Source organism: Gossypium hirsutum, chromosome D11 (genome assembly GCF_007990345.1).
Source record: "Gossypium hirsutum isolate 1008001.06 chromosome D11, Gossypium_hirsutum_v2.1, whole genome shotgun sequence".
Taxonomy (NCBI): Eukaryota; Viridiplantae; Streptophyta; class Magnoliopsida; order Malvales; family Malvaceae; genus Gossypium; species Gossypium hirsutum.
In genome coordinates, this window is record NC_053447.1 from 1,922,833 (window position 1) to 1,943,646 (window position 20,814).

Sequence of the window (20,814 nt, forward strand, 5' to 3'; positions counted from 1 at the left end):
TTTTTAAACACCAAACAATAACATGTTATGTTTTTCTGATCAAATTTAAACTAATAAAAATATAAAAAATAAGGATCAAAATTATTATTATATCAATTAGAAAGTGTCAACAACAACAAAAACTTATCCGTGACCAAATTTAACCTTCAATTATTTATTATTCTCTCTCCTAGAATTACAATTTACAACCCTAATTTTATTGTTCATTTGATTTGAAATATCTTTTCTTTCGTCTATCATCATCTTCCTCCTGCCATCGTCCCTGTTCTCTCTGCAAATTAGTTTTTTTTTCCTTCTAATCTCAGTTCTCACCTGCCGCCGTTTCAAATCAGTTTTCTTTCTTCTCATCTCAGTTCTCACCCACCGCCGTGTCCGCTGGTTCTTTCCGGATCTGACTCGTATCCCGTGTCGGATCGTGAAGCATGGCATCCAAAGATGCTGACCCTTCGCTCGGGTATTTGACCCGTAAAGACACGGAGGTCAAACTCCCTCGACCGACCCGTGTCAAAAATAAAACTCCGGCACCAATCCAGATTACCGCCGAACAGATCCTCCGAGAAGCTCGAGAACGTCAAGAGGCGGAAATCCGGCCGCCTAAGCAAAAGATTACGGACCCAACTGAACTCGCCGACTATCGCCTCCGCAAACGCAAGGAGTTCGAAGACCTAATTCGCCGCGTTCGGTGGAACCAAAGTGTTTGGATCAAGTACGCCCAATGGGAAGAGTCTCAAAAGGACTTCAATCGAGCGAGGAGCGTGTGGGAGCGCGCTCTGGAAGTCGATTACCGGAACCACACATTGTGGTTGAAATACGCCGAAGTGGAGATGAAGAACAAGTTCATCAACCACGCGAGGAATGTTTGGGACCGTGCCGTTACGCTCCTCCCGCGCGTGGACCAGCTTTGGTACAAGTACATCCACATGGAAGAAATGTTAGGGAATGTCGCCGGAGCTCGCCAGATTTTCGAACGCTGGATGTCGTGGATGCCTGACCAACAAGGTTGGCTTTCCTACATCAAATTCGAGCTCCGTTACAACGAAGTCGAACGCGCCCGTGCAATTTACGAACGGTTCGTTCAGTGCCACCCCAAAGTCGGAGCTTGGATTAGATATGCCAAATTCGAGATGAAGAATGGGGAGATTGTACGGGCTAGGAATGTGTACGAACGTGCGGTGGAGAAGCTGGCGGATGAAGAAGATGCAGAGCAGTTATTCGTTGCATTCGCCGAATTTGAGGAACGGTGTAAGGAAACGGAACGAGCTCGGTGTATTTACAAGTTTGCTCTCGATCATATACCCAAAGGTAGTGCAGAGGATTTGTATAGAAAGTTTGTGGCTTTTGAGAAGCAATATGGAGATAAGGAAGGGATTGAGGATGCCATTGTGGGGAAGAGGAGGTTTCAGTATGAGGATGAAGTCAGGAAGAATCCATTGAATTATGATGCTTGGTTTGATTATATAAGGTTGGAAGAGAGTGTAGGCAGTAAGGGGAGGATTAGGGAGGTTTATGAGAGAGCTATTGCTAATGTTCCTCCAGCTGAGGAGAAGCGATATTGGCAGAGATATATTTACTTGTGGTGAGTTTTTGTGTGCCTAATGGTTGTATGCTTGGTTTAATATTATAGTTCTGTACTAACCAACTTATGGTTTACTTGTAATTTAGGATTAATTATGCTTTATATGAGGAGCTTGATGCTGGGGATATGGAGCGGACGAGAGATGTGTACAGGTATCTTTATGTTCTTGCAATGGATTTATGGTTCTGTTGGTTGCTACTGTTGCTAAATTGCAAGTGAAATAATTGCTTTACTAATAAATCTTGTCAACTGAACTCTGCAAGAAATTTGTCAGTTGCCTACTATTTGAATGTTTGCATGTTTTGGTTTCATGTTCTGCTAACAGTCCATTTCATTACCCTGTAATGTGCCAATAAAAAGGGATAAGGAAAGAAGAAAATCTAAAATTTAACATTCGACGTTAGCTTTGTTGCACCTTTTTTCTCATTGAGTGTTCTATTTCTTTGTGTTATCAGTATCTTCGTTCTTTTCATGGTAGTGTTTTTGTTCCCTTATTTCCTTGTTTTGCATTGGTGCCTCTCTTCTGGTTATTTGTAAGACAGCTCATTATATCTAAAATGTCATGAGAAATGATGTTGTTTAAAATAGAAAGAAAACATTTCAGCATTTGCATTGTTTCTCTTTGACATGAGTTAATGTATTATCTTGTGATTATATGGTGGTGGTTTTATGGTAGTCAGTAGGTAGTCAATTATTGTTACATTTATAGCATGCATCAAATGTTATTTTGATTTTTATCTTGTCTCCCTCATCCATAGACATATGGTGTATTCTAAAGAATCATTCAGTTTTTGGATGTTTTTTACCATTCATATTTGTGGTTGGTTGTAATAGACATTGAATAGTTCCTCATTAATTTAAAAAATTTCCAGGGAGTGCCTTAAGCTTATTCCACACGAGAAGTTTTCTTTTGCAAAGATCTGGCTTCTTGCTGCACAGTTTGAAATAAGACAGCTCAATCTCATGGGTGCGCGGCAAATCTTGGGAAATGCTATTGGAAAGGCACCTAAAGATAAGGTAAATGTCCAGCTTATGCTGAAAGTTTATAAGTTTGACTACTTTTAACATGAACTTTTCTCAGTATGTTGTTTTGTTCAAATTCAGATCTTTAAGAAGTATATTGAAATTGAGCTGCAACTTGGTAATATTGACCGTTGCCGAAAACTGTATGAGAAGTATCTGGAGTGGGCACCTGAGAACTGCTATGCATGGAGCAAATATGCTGAGTTAGAAAGATCATTAACTGAAACAGAGCGGGCAAGAGCTATTTTTGAGCTTGCCATCACACAACCAGCTTTGGACATGCCGGAGTTATTGTGGAAGGTATTTACCCTATGAGCAACTGTTTTATGTTGTTTATCTTTGTGATTGTATTTACCCTATTAAGGCAGAAACTATTACAACAAGTTCTGGGTTTGGAGGGTGAATTACTTGTCTTTTTGTTGGTAATGCTCGATAATTTTGTCTTATTGCTTCATAACTCATCCAATAAGTATTTCTCATCTCATGATTAATGTTTCTCCAGTGAAATGGCTGATGATTTTCTGGTGAAAACTTCAGTTTACAACTAGTTGCATGTTTGCTAGTAGATATATACATGGTACTAAAATTTGGACAGTGCTGGGTGTCTTTAAGGGTGATTTCTCCATTTTCTCATCGTATCTTTCTTGACTGACTGTTTTTAGTCTTAAATAATATTCAATTCTAATGATGTTATGTGGTAATGCTTCATATTCTTTGTTGACAGGCATACATAGATTTTGAAATTTCTGAAGGTGAATATGAACGAACTAGAGGATTGTACGAGAGACTATTAGATCGCACGAAGCACTTGAAGGTGTGGATTAGTTATGCAAACTTTGAAGCCTCTGCAATGGAGGAGAATGATGAGAGTTCGGACTTGCCACAAGACGGGGTTGAGGAATATAATCACGAAGCAAAGAAGGAATGTGTTCAGCGTGCAAGAAGTGAGTTCGGACCAATCCAATTTTTGCTGCCTGTTATACATTTACTTTGATTATGTATTAGTATAACCAATTCTTACCTTTTATTTGTCTATTTTTTATCAGGAGTCTTTGAAAGAGCAGTTAACTATTATAGAACGTCAGCACCAGAGCTGAAAGAAGAGCGGGCTATGCTCCTGGAAGAGTGGCTTAAAACGGAAAGCAGTTTCGGTGAGCTTGGTGACATTAGCATAGTCCAGTCTAAGTTGCCTAAAAAACTCAAAAAGAGGAAGCAAATTACGAGTGAAGATGGTGGTGTTACTGGGTATGTAACTCCTTATCATTTACTTCTTTTCTTCTGCAAGTTACTTGGATCTCTCATGTTACTGTTTTGTGCTTTCCCTGCATCTTTAGTTGTTTTCTTGAATCAAACAATTAGGAACCGTGGTATAAAACCATTGAGCATGCAAGTCAACATAGTTTCCCTATGTTTCATAGGACAATTCTGCTGTACACCCGGGGAGTGTACCCAGCAATTTAACCTTTTACCAATATTTCTAATTTATACCAATACGAATATTTCTAAAAAAGTGAAATATTTTTGTGCACGCAATACCAATAGTTTTAACAAAAGATGTTAAATGTTTTGGTAAAAATTAGATATTTGTGTGTGCACTTCAGGGAAGAATTTTCGTGTTCCCTAGCCCCTTAAATTGAGAGTTTCTTTTTCTTTGTTTTGTCTACTACCATAAAGGGTCTACTTGTATTTTCCTCATTTCCATTAATTATTTTCTTTTCTGATTTCACAATTATAAGCCCCCATTCGAACAAAATTACCTTCCATTAGGAAAATGGACAAATTAGACTTTGTACATTAGACCAAAGAGCATCCGGTCTTTCTATTAAAAATTTCATTCATTTTTTATGTTAAAAACTGGTCCTTGTACGTGAGCATGAGGTACGCATGACACACCACGTGTAACTGTTTGGTTCTTTCGTTGGACGTCAGTTTTTAACAGGGATTAATTTGTTTAAATTTTTTTAGTAAAGTGGACAAAATGCAATCTGACTCCTGAAATAGGGACCTCTATGGTACTTATAACGCATGTCTGTGTTTTGCTGCAACACTAAATGTTGAATCATCTGGCTTGGCAGGTATGAAGAATACTTCGATTATGTATTCCCTGAAGAAAACCAGGCGACGAACCTCAAGATTTTGGAAGCTGCATACAAATGGAAAAAACAAAAGATTACTTCAGATGATGAGTAGGATGATGATACGTGTATTGTAACCCTTTCTTTTGTTGCACTTCCAAATGTATACAAGCATATGCCCAGCTTAACTGCATAATTCTTTAGTGCCTGGATTTTGTTCTGCTGTATCTGTGTTTTGGAAAACAAGCTTTTGAGGGGAACTGTTATGGGAGAAGATCTCTTGTAATATGAAATGAGTTTAGTATTGTTTTAGAAATCTTAGGTTACACTGAGATTGATCTATGATCACTGGAATCAAGACTCTAATTCATTGCTATTGCTACTTGTGACTGTGTTATATTTTCTGTACCAAAATATAAGTTCGAGCATTTTTAACTGGATAGAATTAAGTTCCAAGTGCTTGATGGAATTTCATTTTAAAATTTTATCTTGATTTTGAAATAAATTGCATTCTTGTATTTTATTTTTTAAAGAGAGAATATACTTCTTGCTAAGGTAAATTATTTTGTTTTGATTGTTAATTAAAAAAGTTACCATTTTTATATTTTTTTATCAATTTGATCTTGATTATATATATAATTAAAAAATAATTTTTGAAAATTTTGAAAATTTAAAAAACTAAATAGAAGTAGATAAAATTTTCAAAAAATAGATAGTGAGAAAATTAAGAAAAATTGTTTTTAAATCCTCCAAATCTTTCTGTATTATTTGCATAAAAATATTCAATACTCATCCTTTAGAAAATTATTAAAGAAACTTCACGTAGCATTTTCTATTATAAGAAAAGAAAAAATAAAGTAGAGTATACATTTGAGTTTTGCAAAACAATTTAAATGAATTGAAAATTTGAATTGAATCTAAAACAGAAAAAATTTGTAGTCTCTATAATATGAGTTCCGGATGTTCTTTTAAGGGTATGAAATTTAACTTGATGATATTACTAATTTGATTTCGAGAAAAATTTTATTCACTGTTTGACCCTGAATTATATCCTTTTCCTCATAAATCAAACTAAACTTTTTTTGTCCAATTTTAATATTTAAACTAAAATTCTATTACACGTTTTGGCCCTTACCATTAACAGTGTTAAAAAAAACAACTAATCAAAACACACCACGTGTCCCTCTTGACTGGTGATGTCGACAATGACGTTGTCGTTAAGCGTATTGATTGTGCATTGACTAGACAAAATATTGTAAGAAAAAAATATTTAAAAAAAAGAGACACTGTTCCGGTCAACGCTGTTCGGCAACTACGTCATCGTCCACATCAATAGTCAATGGAGGCATGTGGCGTGTTCTGATTTGTTGCTATTCTTTTTAACATTGTTAACAACAGGGTAAAAAAAAGTGTAACGGAACTATAATTTAGGTACCAAAATGGGACAAAAAAAATTTAGGTACCAATTTGTGAAAATTGGGTATAATTCAAGGGCCAAATAGTGATTAAAGCCTTTAAGAAAAACTGAGGAAGTGTATTTTTTTTTGTTCTATATTATTTTCAATTTGTTATTGAGCTGTATTGAATGATAATTTTTTTTTATTTCCTATACATATTAGTTCTTCAACAATATCATTTTCGAAATTTTATTTTTTTTTAAATTTTTATATAGAATCTTCTATTTTTAAATAATTTTGAGTTTTTTTTATAATTTTATATAGAATTAAGGTAAAATTGATATAAAATATAAAAACCGGAGACTAAAATTACCATACTAGCTAAAAAATGTCACTTAATAGTAGGATGACAAAAAAATTGAAAACAGTAGTGATTAAATTGTAACTTTTTTTAATTAAATGACTAAAATAAAAATTTACAAATAATTAAGTGACTAATGGTGTAATTTACTCTTAATTTTAATATAAAATATTGTATTTGAGTTTTTATTTTCCAATTAAGTACTTAATATCTAGTCAAACATATATTGAACCATAAAACATAGAAGAGTCGATTTGCGTTTTTTCTTTTGATGTAATAAAACATAAAACATATACTTGTCTTTTTGATAGAGAGGACGGTTTATTTTTACCAGCCATATTTGATTTGAGTTCAATTACCTGCTTAAAAAAAAAATAAACTTGCTCAATTTAGTCCATCTTACCTCCATCTTCCCATCAATAGCCATTCAACGTTCATCTTAAATTTGAATTTTGAAAAATCAGACCGTTCAACGTTCATCTTATATTTTGAATTTTGAAAAACCAGACCGTTCCTCACCCCGTCAGCCCCTCTTTAAAAAACGCACCACCGCTTTTCTTCATTTATCCCAAAATCAAGAGACATTTCTGTGGCTTAAATTTTTTTCTCTCCCCCCAAAAAATGGCGGATACAGCTGTTGTTGTTGATGTGCCAAGGAAATCAAGAAACAATGGAAGAAAAGCCTTGAAACAGAAGAACCCATCATCATCATCACCATCATTATCAACAAATGAAGCCAATATTTTGGCACAAAAGCTCTCACAGCAGCTTTCCCCAACACAGGCTCCTTCTCCGATGAAATCAGATCCGTCGAAAGAGAACCACGACGGACTCTCTCAACCTCTCAAAGGAAAAGCCGCGGGCAAAGGGAAACAGAGCAAGAAATCTTTCGAGAAAGACTTGCAAGAAATGCAAGATATGCTTCAAAAGCTAAGGATAGAGAAAGAAAAGACCGAAGAGTTATTGAAAGAGAAAGATGAAATGTTGAAGATGAAGGATGAAGAGATTGAAAATAAAGGTAAAGAGCAAGAGAAGTTGCAAATGGAGCTGAAGAAATTGCAGAAAATGAAGGAATTCAAGCCTAATATGGTAAAATGTCTTTTTTTTGTTTTTTGTTATTACATTGGGTTATGCTTTATATTCCTTTTTAGTGATTTAAATTTTGGGTTTTATTTCAGAAATTCGCAATTTCGATGAACAAAGGAGGAGGATTTGAAAAGAAAAGGCCATCTCCACCTTACATTTTGTGGTGCAAAGATCAATGGAAAGAGATAAAGAAAGAGAATCCCGAGGCTGATTTCAAAGAAGTTTCGAATATTTTGGGTGCGAAATGGAAGACGATCATGGCCGAAGAAAAGAAGCCTTACGAAGAGATATATCGAGCCGAAAAGGAAGTGTATTTACAGGCGATTGCGAAAGAGAAACGCGAGACGGAAGCCATGAAACTCTTTGAAGATGAGCATAAACAAAAGACAGCAATGGAGTTACTGGAACAATACTTGCAGTTCAAGGAAGAAGCTGAGAAAGAAACCAAGAAAAAAACCAAGAAAGAAAGGGATCCCTTAAAGCCTAAGCAACCCATGTCGGCTTTCTTTTTGTTCTCCAACGAGAGAAGGGCGGCTTTACTCGCCGATAACGGAAACAAGAACGTTTTGGAAGCGGCGAAAATCGCGGGCGAAGAATGGAAGAACATGACTGCAGAACAAAAAAAGCCTTATGAAGAGGTAAAAATGAATAAAATGAACAAATCCCATGTTTTTCTTTAACTTAAAGAGCACGTAATCTCATTTTTTGTTACGGATTTTTGTAGATAGCAAAGAAGAACAAGGAAAAATACATGGAAGAAATGGAGGTTTACAAGCAGAAAAAGGAAGAAGAAGCATTGAATGTTAAAAAACAAGAAGAAGAGATGATGAAACTACAGAAACAAGAAGCACTTCAATTGCTTAAAAAGAAAGAGAAAACTGATCATATCATTAAAAAAACCAAAGAGAAACGTCAACAAAAGAAGCAGCAGAATTCAGATCCTAATAAACCTAAAAAGCCTGCATCTTCTTTCCTTTTGTTCAGCAAAGAAGCAAGGAAAACTCTGGTACAAGAACGACAAGGAATCAACAACTCTACACTTAATGCCCTGATTTCAGTGAAATGGAAGGTATGTTATCATCCTAAAATCACCATTTTTGCAATTTTTTAACTTTTTTTTGTTTAATTGATATTGGGTTTGTGTTGAATTTTTTGGGTTTGGATTTATTAGGAGCTTAGTGAAGAAGAAAGGGATGTTTGGAATGCGAAAGCAAGTGAAGCCATGGAAGTATACAAGAAACAAATGGAACAATACAACAAATCTGCAGAGGAGGAGCAGCAGCACTAGTGAAAGACTTTTTTTAATGTTGATGTTTAAGTGTTTTGTTTGAACATCAATCCTTTTGATGATGATTTGATTAACATTTTCTGGCTGCAATCTAATATTTCTTTCAAGTTTTAATTCGATATTTCCCTCTCCTCGAGTAAATTTAATGCGAATTCTCTCTCATATTTAATGTTATCTGCAAATGAATGGGGACAGACAGTGATGGCAATCACGCTTTGAATTTCTCTGGATCGTAGTAACTCAGAACCTACACGTTTTATTAGACCGAGTGTACCGACAATTGGAAAACCAAACATAAGAAGCTCTTGTAATAGAAAAAAAAATTTAAACAAAATCTCGTCATCTACTTCTTTTTTTGTTCTGTTTTCCGAGAAAATAAAATGGAGCAATCCCAAGAAAAACGCGAACAAAAGAAAAAGCAAAACTCAGAGGGCAATAATCTTATATGGGATTGCGGTAGCACCCTTTACGACTCGTTCGAATTCAACGCTTTCAATCGGCAGCTCAACTCAGCAATAGTCCATTCCAGAACAATGTCCATGCCTCATTTAGTCCACTGCGCTCCTCCTCCGCCGCCACCGTCGAAGCCCTCTCGATCCATTGAGAAACTATTGAAATCCACGTTCAAGTTCAGACCAATTTGCAGTTGTTCGTCTGTTTTGTTGCCGGAAAAAAAGATCGAACAAAGAGCATTACGTTGTTTGCGACAAGACAGGCACAGTGAGATACGGGAAGTCTCCGACGTTGACTTTGGAGGGTTTTGTTCGACTCAGATTATTAACTCGTGGGTTATTAAACTTTAAACAACTGCTTAATTATAAATTATCATGTCTTACGTACTAATATATTTATGAATAAACAAAGACATGTTATCAAATTTGTGAGTCGGATGTTTTTGTTTCTCTATGTCCAAATAAGAAAAGATGGTATGAAATAAAATATGTTATCTCTTTCCAATTATTTTTTGAGGGTAAAAAAAATTTGATGTGACATTAAATTATTAAAATATATAGATAATATGTTGCGCGGAAGCGTGTGAAAGAGTAAAATTATTGTACTGAAAAATCACACTAAGTTCAATTCCCAGGAAAGAGAGGTGGATCACGAGGATCGCTTACATACCAGATCTTTCCTAGCCAGAATATCCCTCTATCGTAATTTAATAGCACAATAAATCACTACAATGACACTTGCAAAATATGCAGAACAAAAATAAAGAACACTAGAATTTTAACGAGGTTCAGCAAATTTTGCCTACGTCCTCGGGCACTACCAAATATATTTCACTCCAAAAATACAAGTGAAAGTTTACAAATAGGGAGAGAGAACAATTGCCTTAAGTAGAGAATGGCAAGTGTGGGATGAAGAAAGTAAGAAATGGTTAGGCCTATTTATAGTTGAGGTTTAAGGATCAACTTGCAATGTCCCTATACAATTAGGGACCAAAATTGCAATTATCCCATGCCAACTAATCTTACTTTCTACTTTCGGTGCCAACTTTCTGCCACTATTCATCTTTGAAAAGTCAAAGATTGTAGGTATCCAATAATCTCCACCTTGAAGATTTGATTAGGATAATCTTATCTTCACACAATTCTTTCTACCTTTGACAACAATACTTGATAGTGCCTTCTTCAACTGTTAAACTTGCAGGATATTGATCAAGTTCAAACAATGTTCGAACTTGGTTGTTGTTACCACCTTGGTCATCATATCTGCGGGATTATCTGCAGTCTTGATCTTCTGAAGACAAATTTTCCCCTCTTCAATAATTTCCCGCACAAAATGGAATCGTACGTCGATATGTTTTGTACGTGCATGATAGACTTGATTCTTTGCTAAATGAATAGCACTTTGACTATCACAATACACGTTAATATGCTCCTGAACCAACCCCAAGGTTTTAGCCATACCTTGTAACCAAATAGCCTCCTTTACAGCCTCTGTTACAGCCATGTATTCGGCTTCTGTGGTTGACAATGCAACTGTAGACTGTAGTGTAGACTTCCAACTTATTGGTCCTCCAGCAAGTGTAAACACATAACCGGTGGTTGATCTTCGCTTGTCCAAATCACCTGCATAGTCAGAATCAACGTACCCAATAACACCTTTACCAAGTGTATTATCCTGCTTGAACAGTAATCCAACATCCACGGTCTTCTGAATATACCGTAGAATCCATTTCACAGCTTGCCAATGTCCTTTTCCAGGATTATGCATATACCTGCTCACTATACTAACTGCCTGTGAAATGTCGGGTCTTGTACACACCATTGCATACATCAAGCTACCCACTGCATTAGAATACGGAACTTGCAACATGTATTCTCGTTCCGTATTCGTCGAAGGAGATAGTTGTGCAGAAAGCTTGAAATGAGAAGCCAACGGGGTACTTACAGGTTTGGTCTGCTCGTTCATGCCAAACTGCTGTAGTACTTTCTTCAAATACTGCTTCTGAGACAAGCTAACTCTGCCATGAGCTCTATCTCTACATATTTCCATGCCGAGAATCTTTTTAGCTTCTCCTAGATCTTTCATCTCAAACTCGAGATTGAGTTGAGTCTTCAATCTTTCAATCTCAACTTTGCTCTTAGATGCTATTAGCATATCATCAACATATAAGAGCAAGTATATGAAAGTTCCTTCTTGTAGCTTCTGAAAATACACGCAATGATCAAATTTACTTCTTGTGTACCTTTGCCCTTTCATGAACTGATCAAATCGCTTGTACCACTGCCTCGGAGATTGCTTCAATCCATAAAGCGACTTTGTCAGTTTGCAAACCCAATTTTCTTTTCCAGCAACCTTGAATCCATCTGGCTGAGTCATATAGATTTCCTCTTCCAAATCACCGTGTAAAAACGCGGTCTTCACATCAAGCTGAACTAGTTCAAGATCATATTGCGCAACCAAGGCTAGCAAAATCCGAATAGACAAATGCTTCACAACTGGAGAAAACACTTCATTGTAGTCTATTCCTTCTTTCTGAGCGTAACCCTTTGCTACCAATCTAGCCTTGTATCGAATTTCATTTTTACCAGGAAATCCTTCCTTCTTTGCATATACCCATTTGCATCCAATTGCCTTCTTTCCCTTGGGCAGTCTCACCAACTCCCAAGTCCTATTTTTATGAAGAGACATGCTCTTCATTCATAGCTTGCTTCCACTTTACACCATCAGAGTTACTTATTGCTTCTGTGTAAGTGGAAGAAACATCATCATCTGCAATTGGAAGTGCATAGGCCACCATATCGTCAAAGCGAGCAGGCTTACGAATCTCTCTTCTTGGCCTCCTATATGCAATTGAATATTGTTACTGTAGAAGTTCTTGGGTCGAAACTTCTTCATCATTTGTTCTTTCAATATTAGCTGGATCATCATTAACCTTTTCAAACTCCACCTGCTGCAAAGTACTACTGGTTTTGTCATCCTTTTGTGAATCCTCGTTCTTCATCATGGTTGATTCATCAAAAGTTACATCTCTACTGAAAACAATCTTCCTTGTATCAGGACACCAGAGACGGTATCCTTTTACACCACCAGTTATACCCATGAATAATGCTTTCTTTGCTCTTGGGTCTAACTTAGATTCTTTTACATGATAATATGCAGTGGAACCAAAAACATGTAAAGAATCATAATCAGTAGCAGGTTTACCAGTCCACATCACCATAGGAGTTTTTCCATTTATTGCAGCTGATGGCAATCGGTTAATTAGATGGCACGCATATGTAACTGCCTCAGCCCAAAATTCCTTGCCCAATCCAGCATTGGACAACATACATCGAACTTTCTCCAGTATAGTCCGATTCATGCGTTCTGCCACCCCATTCTGCTGTGGTGTATCTCGAACAATGAAGTGTCGCACAATGCCCTCATCTTGACATACTTGTAGAAATGGATCATTTTTGTACTCAGTACCATTATCTGATCGAAGTCGTTTGACCTTTCGACCTGTCTGAGTCTCCACCATCTTCTTCCACTTCAGAAATGCATCCAAAACTTCATTTTTTCTTTTCATTAGATACACCCATACTTTTCTTGAATAATCATCAAGAAAAGTGACAAAATAGTGCATACCTCCCAAAGAAGCCACTTTGGTAGGTCCCCACACATCACTGTGAACATAGTCCAGAATTCCTTTCGTATTGTGAATTGCTGAACCAAATTTTACCCTCGTCTGCTTGCCCAGAACACAATGTTCACAGAATTCCAATTTGCAAGAATTTGCACCTTTCAACAAGCCTTGCTTCGCCAAAGTCTGCAAAGCTTTTTCACCAGCATGTCCCAATCGCCTATGCCATAACCTGGTAGCCTCTGAATCTGCATCTTTCGCAGAAGTTGTTGATGTTGATCCAATAACTGTACTTCCATTTAAATAGTACAAGTTATTTCTTCTAGTGCCTTTCATCACCGTCAATACCCCAGCTACTACCTTTAGTAATCCATCTCTCAAAGTGATTGTGAGCCCTTTAGATTCTAGGGCCCCTAATGAGATGAGATTTTTCTTCAAGCTGGGTACATAGCAAACATCTGTCAGAACTTGGATTGAGCCGTCATGGTTCTTCAATTTGATTGTACCTACACCCATTGTCTTACAGGCACTATCATTGCCCATAAAAACAACTCCACCTTCTAGTTCTTCAAGACTAGAAAACCAGTCCTTATTAGGACACATATGGTAAGTACATCCCGAATCCAATATCCACTCATCCGTTTGACATGCCATTGCCATGCCAACCAAGCTAAAGTCTGACTCCTCATCATGCTCTGCTACACATGCATTAGAAATAGACTTGCCCTTTTGTAACTTAGGACAATTCTTTTTCCAATGTCCTTTCTCACGACAAAAGGCACATTCATCTTTGGCGGGTCTCCCTTTGGACTTACCCCTTCTACCAGGTTTGCTGCTGTGTGAACGACCTCTTACTGTTAAGACTTCTGCAGTTGTATCTCTGTGATCTCTTTTATCTTTCTTTCGAGTCTCAGATCTATACAACGCACTACAGACTGCATCAAATGTGATTGAATCTTTCCCATGAAGCAATGTGGTGGTAAGATGATCATATTCATCAGGAAGGGAATTCAACAACAATAATGCCTTGTCTTCATCTTCAAATTTCTCATCCAAATTTAGCAAGTCTGCTAAAATTTTATTGAATGAGTTCACATGGTCATTCATCGACATACCGAGTGCATACGTGAACCGAAAAAGTTTCTTTTTCATATAAAGCCTATTTTCAAGACTTTTCGTTAGAAACTTTTCTTCCAATGTATCCCACAGCTTCTTCGCTGATGTCTCCCTCATGACGGAGTACTTCTGCTCTTTGGCCAAACATAGGCGGATTGTACCACACGCCTGTCTATTGATCTTGGCCCACTCCTTGTCATCCATCTTGTCAGGTTTTTCTTCAAGGGCTATATCCAGCTCTTGCTGACATAAGACATCCAGGATCTCACACTGCCACATACCAAAATTATTGGTACCGTCAAATTTCTCTACTTCAAATTTTGCATTTGTCACAGTAGTCCTTGCTGATGACGATGCTGCTGCCATTTTTCTCCTCAATCCCAACTACTGTATACGTGAACAGTACTGTATACGTGAATAGTGCCGTATACGTTAATAGTACTGTATACGTGAATAGTGCCGTATACGTGAATAGTACCGTAAACGGTCGTATTCCCCAAGTACGAACCTGGCTCTGATACCAATTGTTGCGCGGAAGCGTGTGAAAGAGTAAAATTATTGTACTGAAAAATCACACTAAGTTCAATTCCCAGGAAAGAGAGGTGGATCACGAGGATCGCTTACATACCAGATCTTTCCTAGCCAGAATATCCCTCTATCGTAATTTAATAGCACAATAAATCACTACAATGACACTTGCAAAATATGCAGAACAAAAATAAAGAACACTAGAATTTTAACGAGGTTCAGCAAATTTTGCCTACGTCCTCGGGCACTACCAAATATATTTCACTCCAAAAATACAAGTGAAAGTTTACAAATAGGGAGAGAGAACAATTGCCTTAAGTAGAGAATGGCAAGTGTGGGATGAAGAAAGTAAGAAATGGTTAGGCCTATTTATAGTTGAGGTTTAAGGATCAACTTGCAATGTCCCTATACAATTAGGGACCAAAATTGCAATTATCCCATGCCAACTAATCTTACTTTCTACTTTCGGTGCCAACTTTCTGCCACTATTCATCTTTGAAAAGTCAAAGATTGTAGGTATCCAATATAATATGATGTCTCTATTTCATATAATTATTTTTTTATGTTTAAATTATATGATTATTAGCTGAATCACTTTAATCAAGATTGATTTTTTTATCTATGCCCTTTGGAATTTTTTATTTTTATTACAAAACTAGTTTTAAATACATGTTGATATTATCGAATCATAATATGTTAAAAGGATAAAAATATTTATTTTCATAAATAAAAAAAATTTGACCTTTGAATTCTTTTATATGTTTCAGAACTCAAATAAGCTTTTTACCAATTTTGTTGGCTACCACAATCAATTGTCGCCACCATTCCCTCTGCCTCAATCCCCGTCGTTCCTCCTGCAGTTCCTTCATCCACCGTTGTGACTATCGTTGTTGTTCCTATCGGGGATTCAACTCACAACTCCAAATGCCAACCAATTGATTAAGCCGTCTTTAAAAAAAACCTCCTGCATCGCAACAATTCGACTAATCACGACTACTATTTTAATAAAGTAAAACACGCCTTGAAATATATATTTTTAGAGACAGAAAAAAATGCGTTATATAGTACACGTTTTCAGTGCCACATCAATAAAAATGCATCCTGCAGAACATATTTTCCTTTCCCTCCAAAAACAGCATATATCAATAATTTTCCAAAAGAACAATATACTTGTCAAAATTTATTTTTTTTCAACATAATGGGTAAATCAACTTCAAAATATTAGTTAATTTAGAACAAATTACTTCCTATATATCAAATCAAAGAGCAAATTAATTTATTCTATTAAGAACTTGATTCATTCATCTTGTTAAAATTTAATAGATACGTACGTTAAAACAAAGTACATGTGACACATTACATGTAATTTTTCGATTATTCTTTTAATCATGTCAATTTTTAATAATAAAAATGAATAAAAATTTTAAGCTAATATACCCATTTTTTAAATAAATAAGACAAAATCCAATCTTTAGCTCTTAACTTAAAAAATTTTGATTAGTTCATATACTAAAAATTAATCTAAAATCAACATTCAATTTCATTTCATTTTGATTTTGATTTTTAAAAACAAAAATATTACGAATTATCTTTGATATTCAATTCAATACTATAAGATGACATTATTTTTTTTTGTCAAAAATCAATCTCAGCTAAACCATTATCATTTGAAAATGTTTAATTTCACCGTTGAATTTTTCCAATAGAATCTCACTTCCATAATAGCTTAAGATAGTGGGATGATTTATGTATTATTCTCCATTACATAATTTCTAAATATTAAAAAAATAAAATTTAACATCCTTTTCCGATAATATGCTTCAACATGATTGCATGCATTTGCTTGGTGGGCAAGCACTTTGATTCTCATCAACTATAATCAACGAAGCAGAAGCAAAGAAACATGTAAAATGGATATTGCCATCAAGGAACTCATTCTTTGGCTGATTCTTCATTTATACCCATTTTCATGGTTCGAATATGTGCCTAAACATTCCAATACTTAAAAAGAATTGTATACAACAAATCTCGAACGCATGCTCGCATTTTAACAAGTTGGTAGAATTTCTTTACGAAATGAACTTGGCCGATATGAGAAAGTAGATTCAAAGGGTGATGTAACATAATGGCAAGAGGAATCTCACTCTTCTCTATGCCTATATGTTAATGGCTGCATTTCCATTGCTAAATTCAGCAGGCAACCTAAGAGAAGCTCAAGGCTGACTCTAAATCTTATCTATTGCTATGGCTACTGAACAATGTGTGCGCCCTGTTGAAAAAACCCTACACGAAGGGAAACACGAACACCATCCGAGCAGTGGCCAAACTCAGGTGCATAAGGAGAGTAAGGGTGTGAGTCAATCACATGGGCACAACCAACTGAGCCATGACACAACCAAAACACATGCCGAGTCCAAGACCATGAGCCATGGTGTCCATGCTCAGCAACATGTGGCTCAAGGCACGGCTGTGCCCGCAACTTGCCATGGAAAGAAGGAAAAGAAGATGAAAGACAAGAAGGAGAAAGACAAGGACAAGAAGGAAAAGAAAGAAAAGAAGGAAAAGAAGGAAAAGAAGACCGAGAGCAAGAAGAAGCCCGAGAAGGAGAAGAGTAAGCACAAGAAGAGCAAAGACGACAGTCGCAGTGACAGTGACTAAAGAGATGGCTGGCCCTGGCACGTATAGTGTGCTGCACTACACTAAATAAAACCATGTGCAGTCTCAACAGCAGTCTAATACGGTGTCTCGTGCAATGTAAGACTATAAATTATCATATCTCCTATTAAATATAAGGGAAAATAGATATATTTTTATGGATATATCATGGTTTTGTTTTTTTTTATAATGGATGGTGTAATCTTTTACTTGATAAAAGATTCAACTTGCAGAAACATGCGCAGCTTAAATTAGATTCACTCACGCATTCGAATTTAGCTTTACATTAAAAAGTACTAGGGTTACAGGTACTTACAAGAATGATAAGCTTCTCAGTTCACATCTAAACACTGTAGTGAGGATATAGTAGATGAGAATGAGAACAACTTGCTCCGCCAATAGTAGAGGGCCAAGGGAAAAAGGGAGCATTTGAACCTTGGGCCTTAGCAATCCTTAGAACAAACAAAGGCTAAAGGCATTAAACAAACTTAGACAAAAAAGGATTACGGCTTTGATTCACCTTCATCTCAGAGACCTGGTGAAAAATGATGCAATGGCCTGAACAGCTGCATCTTCAGCTTCCTCTTGGGTTGATCCCTTGGTTTGGAGGTGCTTTTTTGAAATCTTGAACGAGTGATCACCACTCTCGATCTCGTGCAACCCACTCATTGTCTTCATTTTCTTCCTAACAGCTTCTAGTTTTTCCAAGGGGCAGAGACCATCTTTGGTACCCTAAAGTTCAAAGTCAAAATGAGTAGCTTATAGCATTATAAGAACTACATAACCTTCAAAAGATTTCTACATAAAAATAGTATCATGCTAGTAGAAATTTAATCAATATCCAGACCATCAGCATACAGCAACATAAATTTATCAGCCAGTCATGGGAAATGCCCAATCTTTTTTACAGACAAAAGACGAAGAATATGAAGACCACATCCATTCATACAAAGAACCATGTATTAAGATGAGAAAAGTACCTGCACAAACATCACAGGAACTTTAAGTTGAAGCAGAGTTTCATCTCTCACTGCTCCATTCATACCCTGATATTTATTTAAGCAAGAAAACGTATTATAATAAAGCATGACTCTGTTTCCAAGCTACATCACAAAGGATAAAAGTACCACTCCTCAGGTAAAAGTCCTTGGTTTCTGCTACTATCCTATAGGAGCACCCGAACCACATTTAAAATGCCAACATTCAGTTCATTCTTTATTCAACTATTCACTATCTCAATAACGACATTCACAAGTATCAAAATAAGGGGAAAAATTCAACAAATGTATTCTTTGTGTAAGATATGATCTTTTAATGAAATAAATGGGAAAACAAAAACAAAAAATCTCTTCACTGAATCAGATTTTCTAAAGAAAGACTTGTTAAGATTCAAGAAATAATTAATACTATGTTCATAAGTAGCAAAAGACTCCTTTTCAAAGATACAATAAATAAAGCATAACAATTAGATGAGTTAACCTTGAGAAAACTACAACAGAAGGCAAACAGCAGTAAACAGGCACATTAGATGGGATAGGACCAGTATAAACTAAAAGAACCATGGGATATCTTCATAAGAAACTTGAAAAGAAACAGTGGATATTGTCTATGAATTTCAAAAACAAAGTGTGAAAAATGACAAACCTTAAGCGGGTATCCTAGGCAAACAATTAACAATGGAGAAATGTCTTCCCTTCCAGCCACCATGCAGCTGATTCTACAAAAGGAACGTGACTTTAAAACAAGACATACTAGCAAGCATCAATGAAATCTACACAATCTTAAAGAACCAGGATTAGTGACCCTTAATTCCTTAAAGCAGAAAATGGCAGAATACTAAGAATGCTGCTAATGAGTACCCCAAGTTTATAGTAATATCTTCCTTCAATATGTTGAAAAATGATGAATAAAATCATCAACATACATTTAAATTTTAAAATAGTGTTATTGCTATAAAGTAATATATCAAGCAACCTTAAAAGACAGCTCTAAGCACACAGACAATAGCAAATACAAATAGTATTGAGACAATCATATTGTACCTTGAACCCATTGATTTGCCAGCCAAAATCAAAGGATGCCCAGGATATTTAGAAACTGCATTTTTAACAACATTTGTGTGAAAATTTACCAATTTTTCTGCCTTGGGCGGAGATCTTCTTTTTCCCTCAGACATATCTGCAAATACCAAAACAATCCATCAAATTTTACATTACAAAAATGAAAAAAAAAAGGAAATCCAACTTAAAATAATTTTAAGAGAAAACGAATTTAACTGAGAAGTGAACTTACAAGGGTAATCAAATGTCACTACTTCAACAGCATTCAAAGCCTTCTTTAGCATTTCTTTCCATCTGCAAATTCCACTCACTTAACCATATAAAGGGGGGGGGAACCATGTAATATTTTGAAGAAGGAGAGAAGAGGGACCTGATCATCCAATCAGAAGAGGACGGAACACCAGCGCCATGAGCGAAGACTATCAAAGGGGATGAATTGTCTTGGGTCAACGCTGATTTCGACGGTGATTCTGTGTCAACGGTTTGCCCTTTTCGCCTTCGCTTTGGAGGCGGTGAAGAAGTCATTGATTTCACTTCCTTTTTTCCCCACAATTTGAACAAATAATTCGATCTTTTGGGCTTGTTCTCAAATGAGTTGGAATTTGGAAAACCTATCAAACATACAATGGAGTTTCCCTTGGCGCCAAATACTACTTTAGTTTCCCGCCACTTCGAAGAACTCCCCAAGCATCACCAACAAGTCACCTAACATCATTTCAGAGCTTTTTGGGCTTTTAATGGAGGGTGGGCGTAACACACGGCTCTAAATTTTAGGGTTGGATTATTACAAATTCTTTTTTTCAACATTTATGCAATGTAACATCCTCGCTTAACCCAATTGTCGAATCCGAACTGTAGGATGTTATATTTGTTATCAGAGCTACTACAATCAATTATGTAATCATTCACACATGCAATTAAACATCAATCACATTCAATTTATTTTAAATAATCATTTTCGAGTTCTATACAAACTTATGAAAGCTCTTTTGTAAACTCGAGTATGGAATAAGACCAAATTGCAAAGTTTTAAAAATTTAGATTTGATGTCGCGATTTTATCACTTTCACATCGTGACATCGCCAACACAGTAAGTCACGTCACAACATCACACCATTTGACATTGCGATGTTGGTCGTCAAGACGTGAGCTCATTTTAGGCAAAATGCATATTTTGGTACCTATTCCCTAATGTTATAATAAACATTAATAATGACAGAAAAATAATCGCAAAGCAATAGGAAATAAAAATAAGACACACTGGTTTTACATGAAAAACCCTTATCGGAAAAAACCACGACCAGAGGAAGAGAAAATCACTATGTTGAAAAACAGACAATACAAGAGGAGTTCGACTACAAGGGTTAAACAACCCTGTTATAACCAATTTCTAATAGAAGAAGTATAATCCTATATGGATTCAACTTGTGCGGCATGGTCCATACCGTAGGGGCTCCGCACCCCCGGTCCTTCGCCTCCACAGATCTTCCTATTTTGCCTTTCTATTTTATTTTCTTAACAAGTGACGGGATTCAGATCACACAACTCTAACACCTAACTTCCAATCAAAACCT

General features: G+C 36.2%; 4 protein-coding genes across 6 annotated transcripts; 3 read left to right on the forward strand and 1 right to left on the reverse strand.

The window, feature by feature from the left end:
- Window positions 1-32: 32 nt before the first annotated feature.
- LOC107904473 (crooked neck-like protein 1) lies at window positions 33-5,050 on the forward strand. Its single transcript, XM_016830860.2, has 7 exons — window positions 33-1,576; window positions 1,663-1,728; window positions 2,449-2,593; window positions 2,681-2,899; window positions 3,324-3,543; window positions 3,646-3,844; window positions 4,675-5,050. The coding sequence occupies exons 1-7, from the start codon at window positions 423-425 to the stop codon at window positions 4,787-4,789; spliced, it is 2,118 nt and encodes a 705-aa protein (XP_016686349.2). The 5' UTR covers window positions 33-422; the 3' UTR covers window positions 4,790-5,050.
- A 1,610-nt stretch (window positions 5,051-6,660) lies between these two features.
- Window positions 6,661-8,925, forward strand: LOC107904472 (high mobility group B protein 6). The gene is made up of 4 exons (XM_016830859.2): window positions 6,661-7,521; window positions 7,611-8,156; window positions 8,243-8,587; window positions 8,690-8,925. The coding sequence occupies exons 1-4, from the start codon at window positions 7,054-7,056 to the stop codon at window positions 8,804-8,806; spliced, it is 1,476 nt and encodes a 491-aa protein (XP_016686348.2). The 5' UTR covers window positions 6,661-7,053; the 3' UTR covers window positions 8,807-8,925.
- A 31-nt stretch (window positions 8,926-8,956) lies between these two features.
- Window positions 8,957-9,766, forward strand: LOC121223609 (uncharacterized). Its single transcript, XM_041105451.1, has one exon. It carries the CDS (start codon window positions 9,187-9,189, stop codon window positions 9,607-9,609), a length of 423 nt encoding a protein of 140 aa, XP_040961385.1. The 5' UTR covers window positions 8,957-9,186; the 3' UTR covers window positions 9,610-9,766.
- Window positions 9,767-15,219: 5,453 nt separating this feature from the next.
- Window positions 15,220-20,069, reverse strand: LOC107904471 (uncharacterized). 3 transcript variants are annotated; one of them, XR_001686239.2, is made up of 7 exons: window positions 19,611-20,015; window positions 19,473-19,534; window positions 19,223-19,358; window positions 18,825-18,897; window positions 18,161-18,226; window positions 17,497-17,912; window positions 15,220-15,489 (listed from the first exon to the last, which is right to left on the reverse strand). XR_001686239.2 is itself a non-coding variant. In XM_016830857.2 (6 exons), the coding sequence occupies exons 1-6, from the start codon at window positions 19,763-19,765 to the stop codon at window positions 17,703-17,705; spliced, it is 702 nt and encodes a 233-aa protein (XP_016686346.1). In that variant the 5' UTR covers window positions 19,766-20,069; the 3' UTR covers window positions 17,408-17,702. The 3 variants fall into 3 exon arrangements, 2 of the variants coding, with proteins under 2 accessions (XP_016686346.1, XP_016686347.1); XM_016830857.2 differs by lacking the exon at window positions 15,220-15,489 and having other exon boundaries at window positions 17,408-17,912; window positions 19,611-20,069; XM_016830858.2 differs by lacking the exon at window positions 15,220-15,489 and having other exon boundaries at window positions 17,408-17,912; window positions 18,825-18,891; window positions 19,611-20,013.
- Window positions 20,070-20,814: the final 745 nt, after the last annotated feature.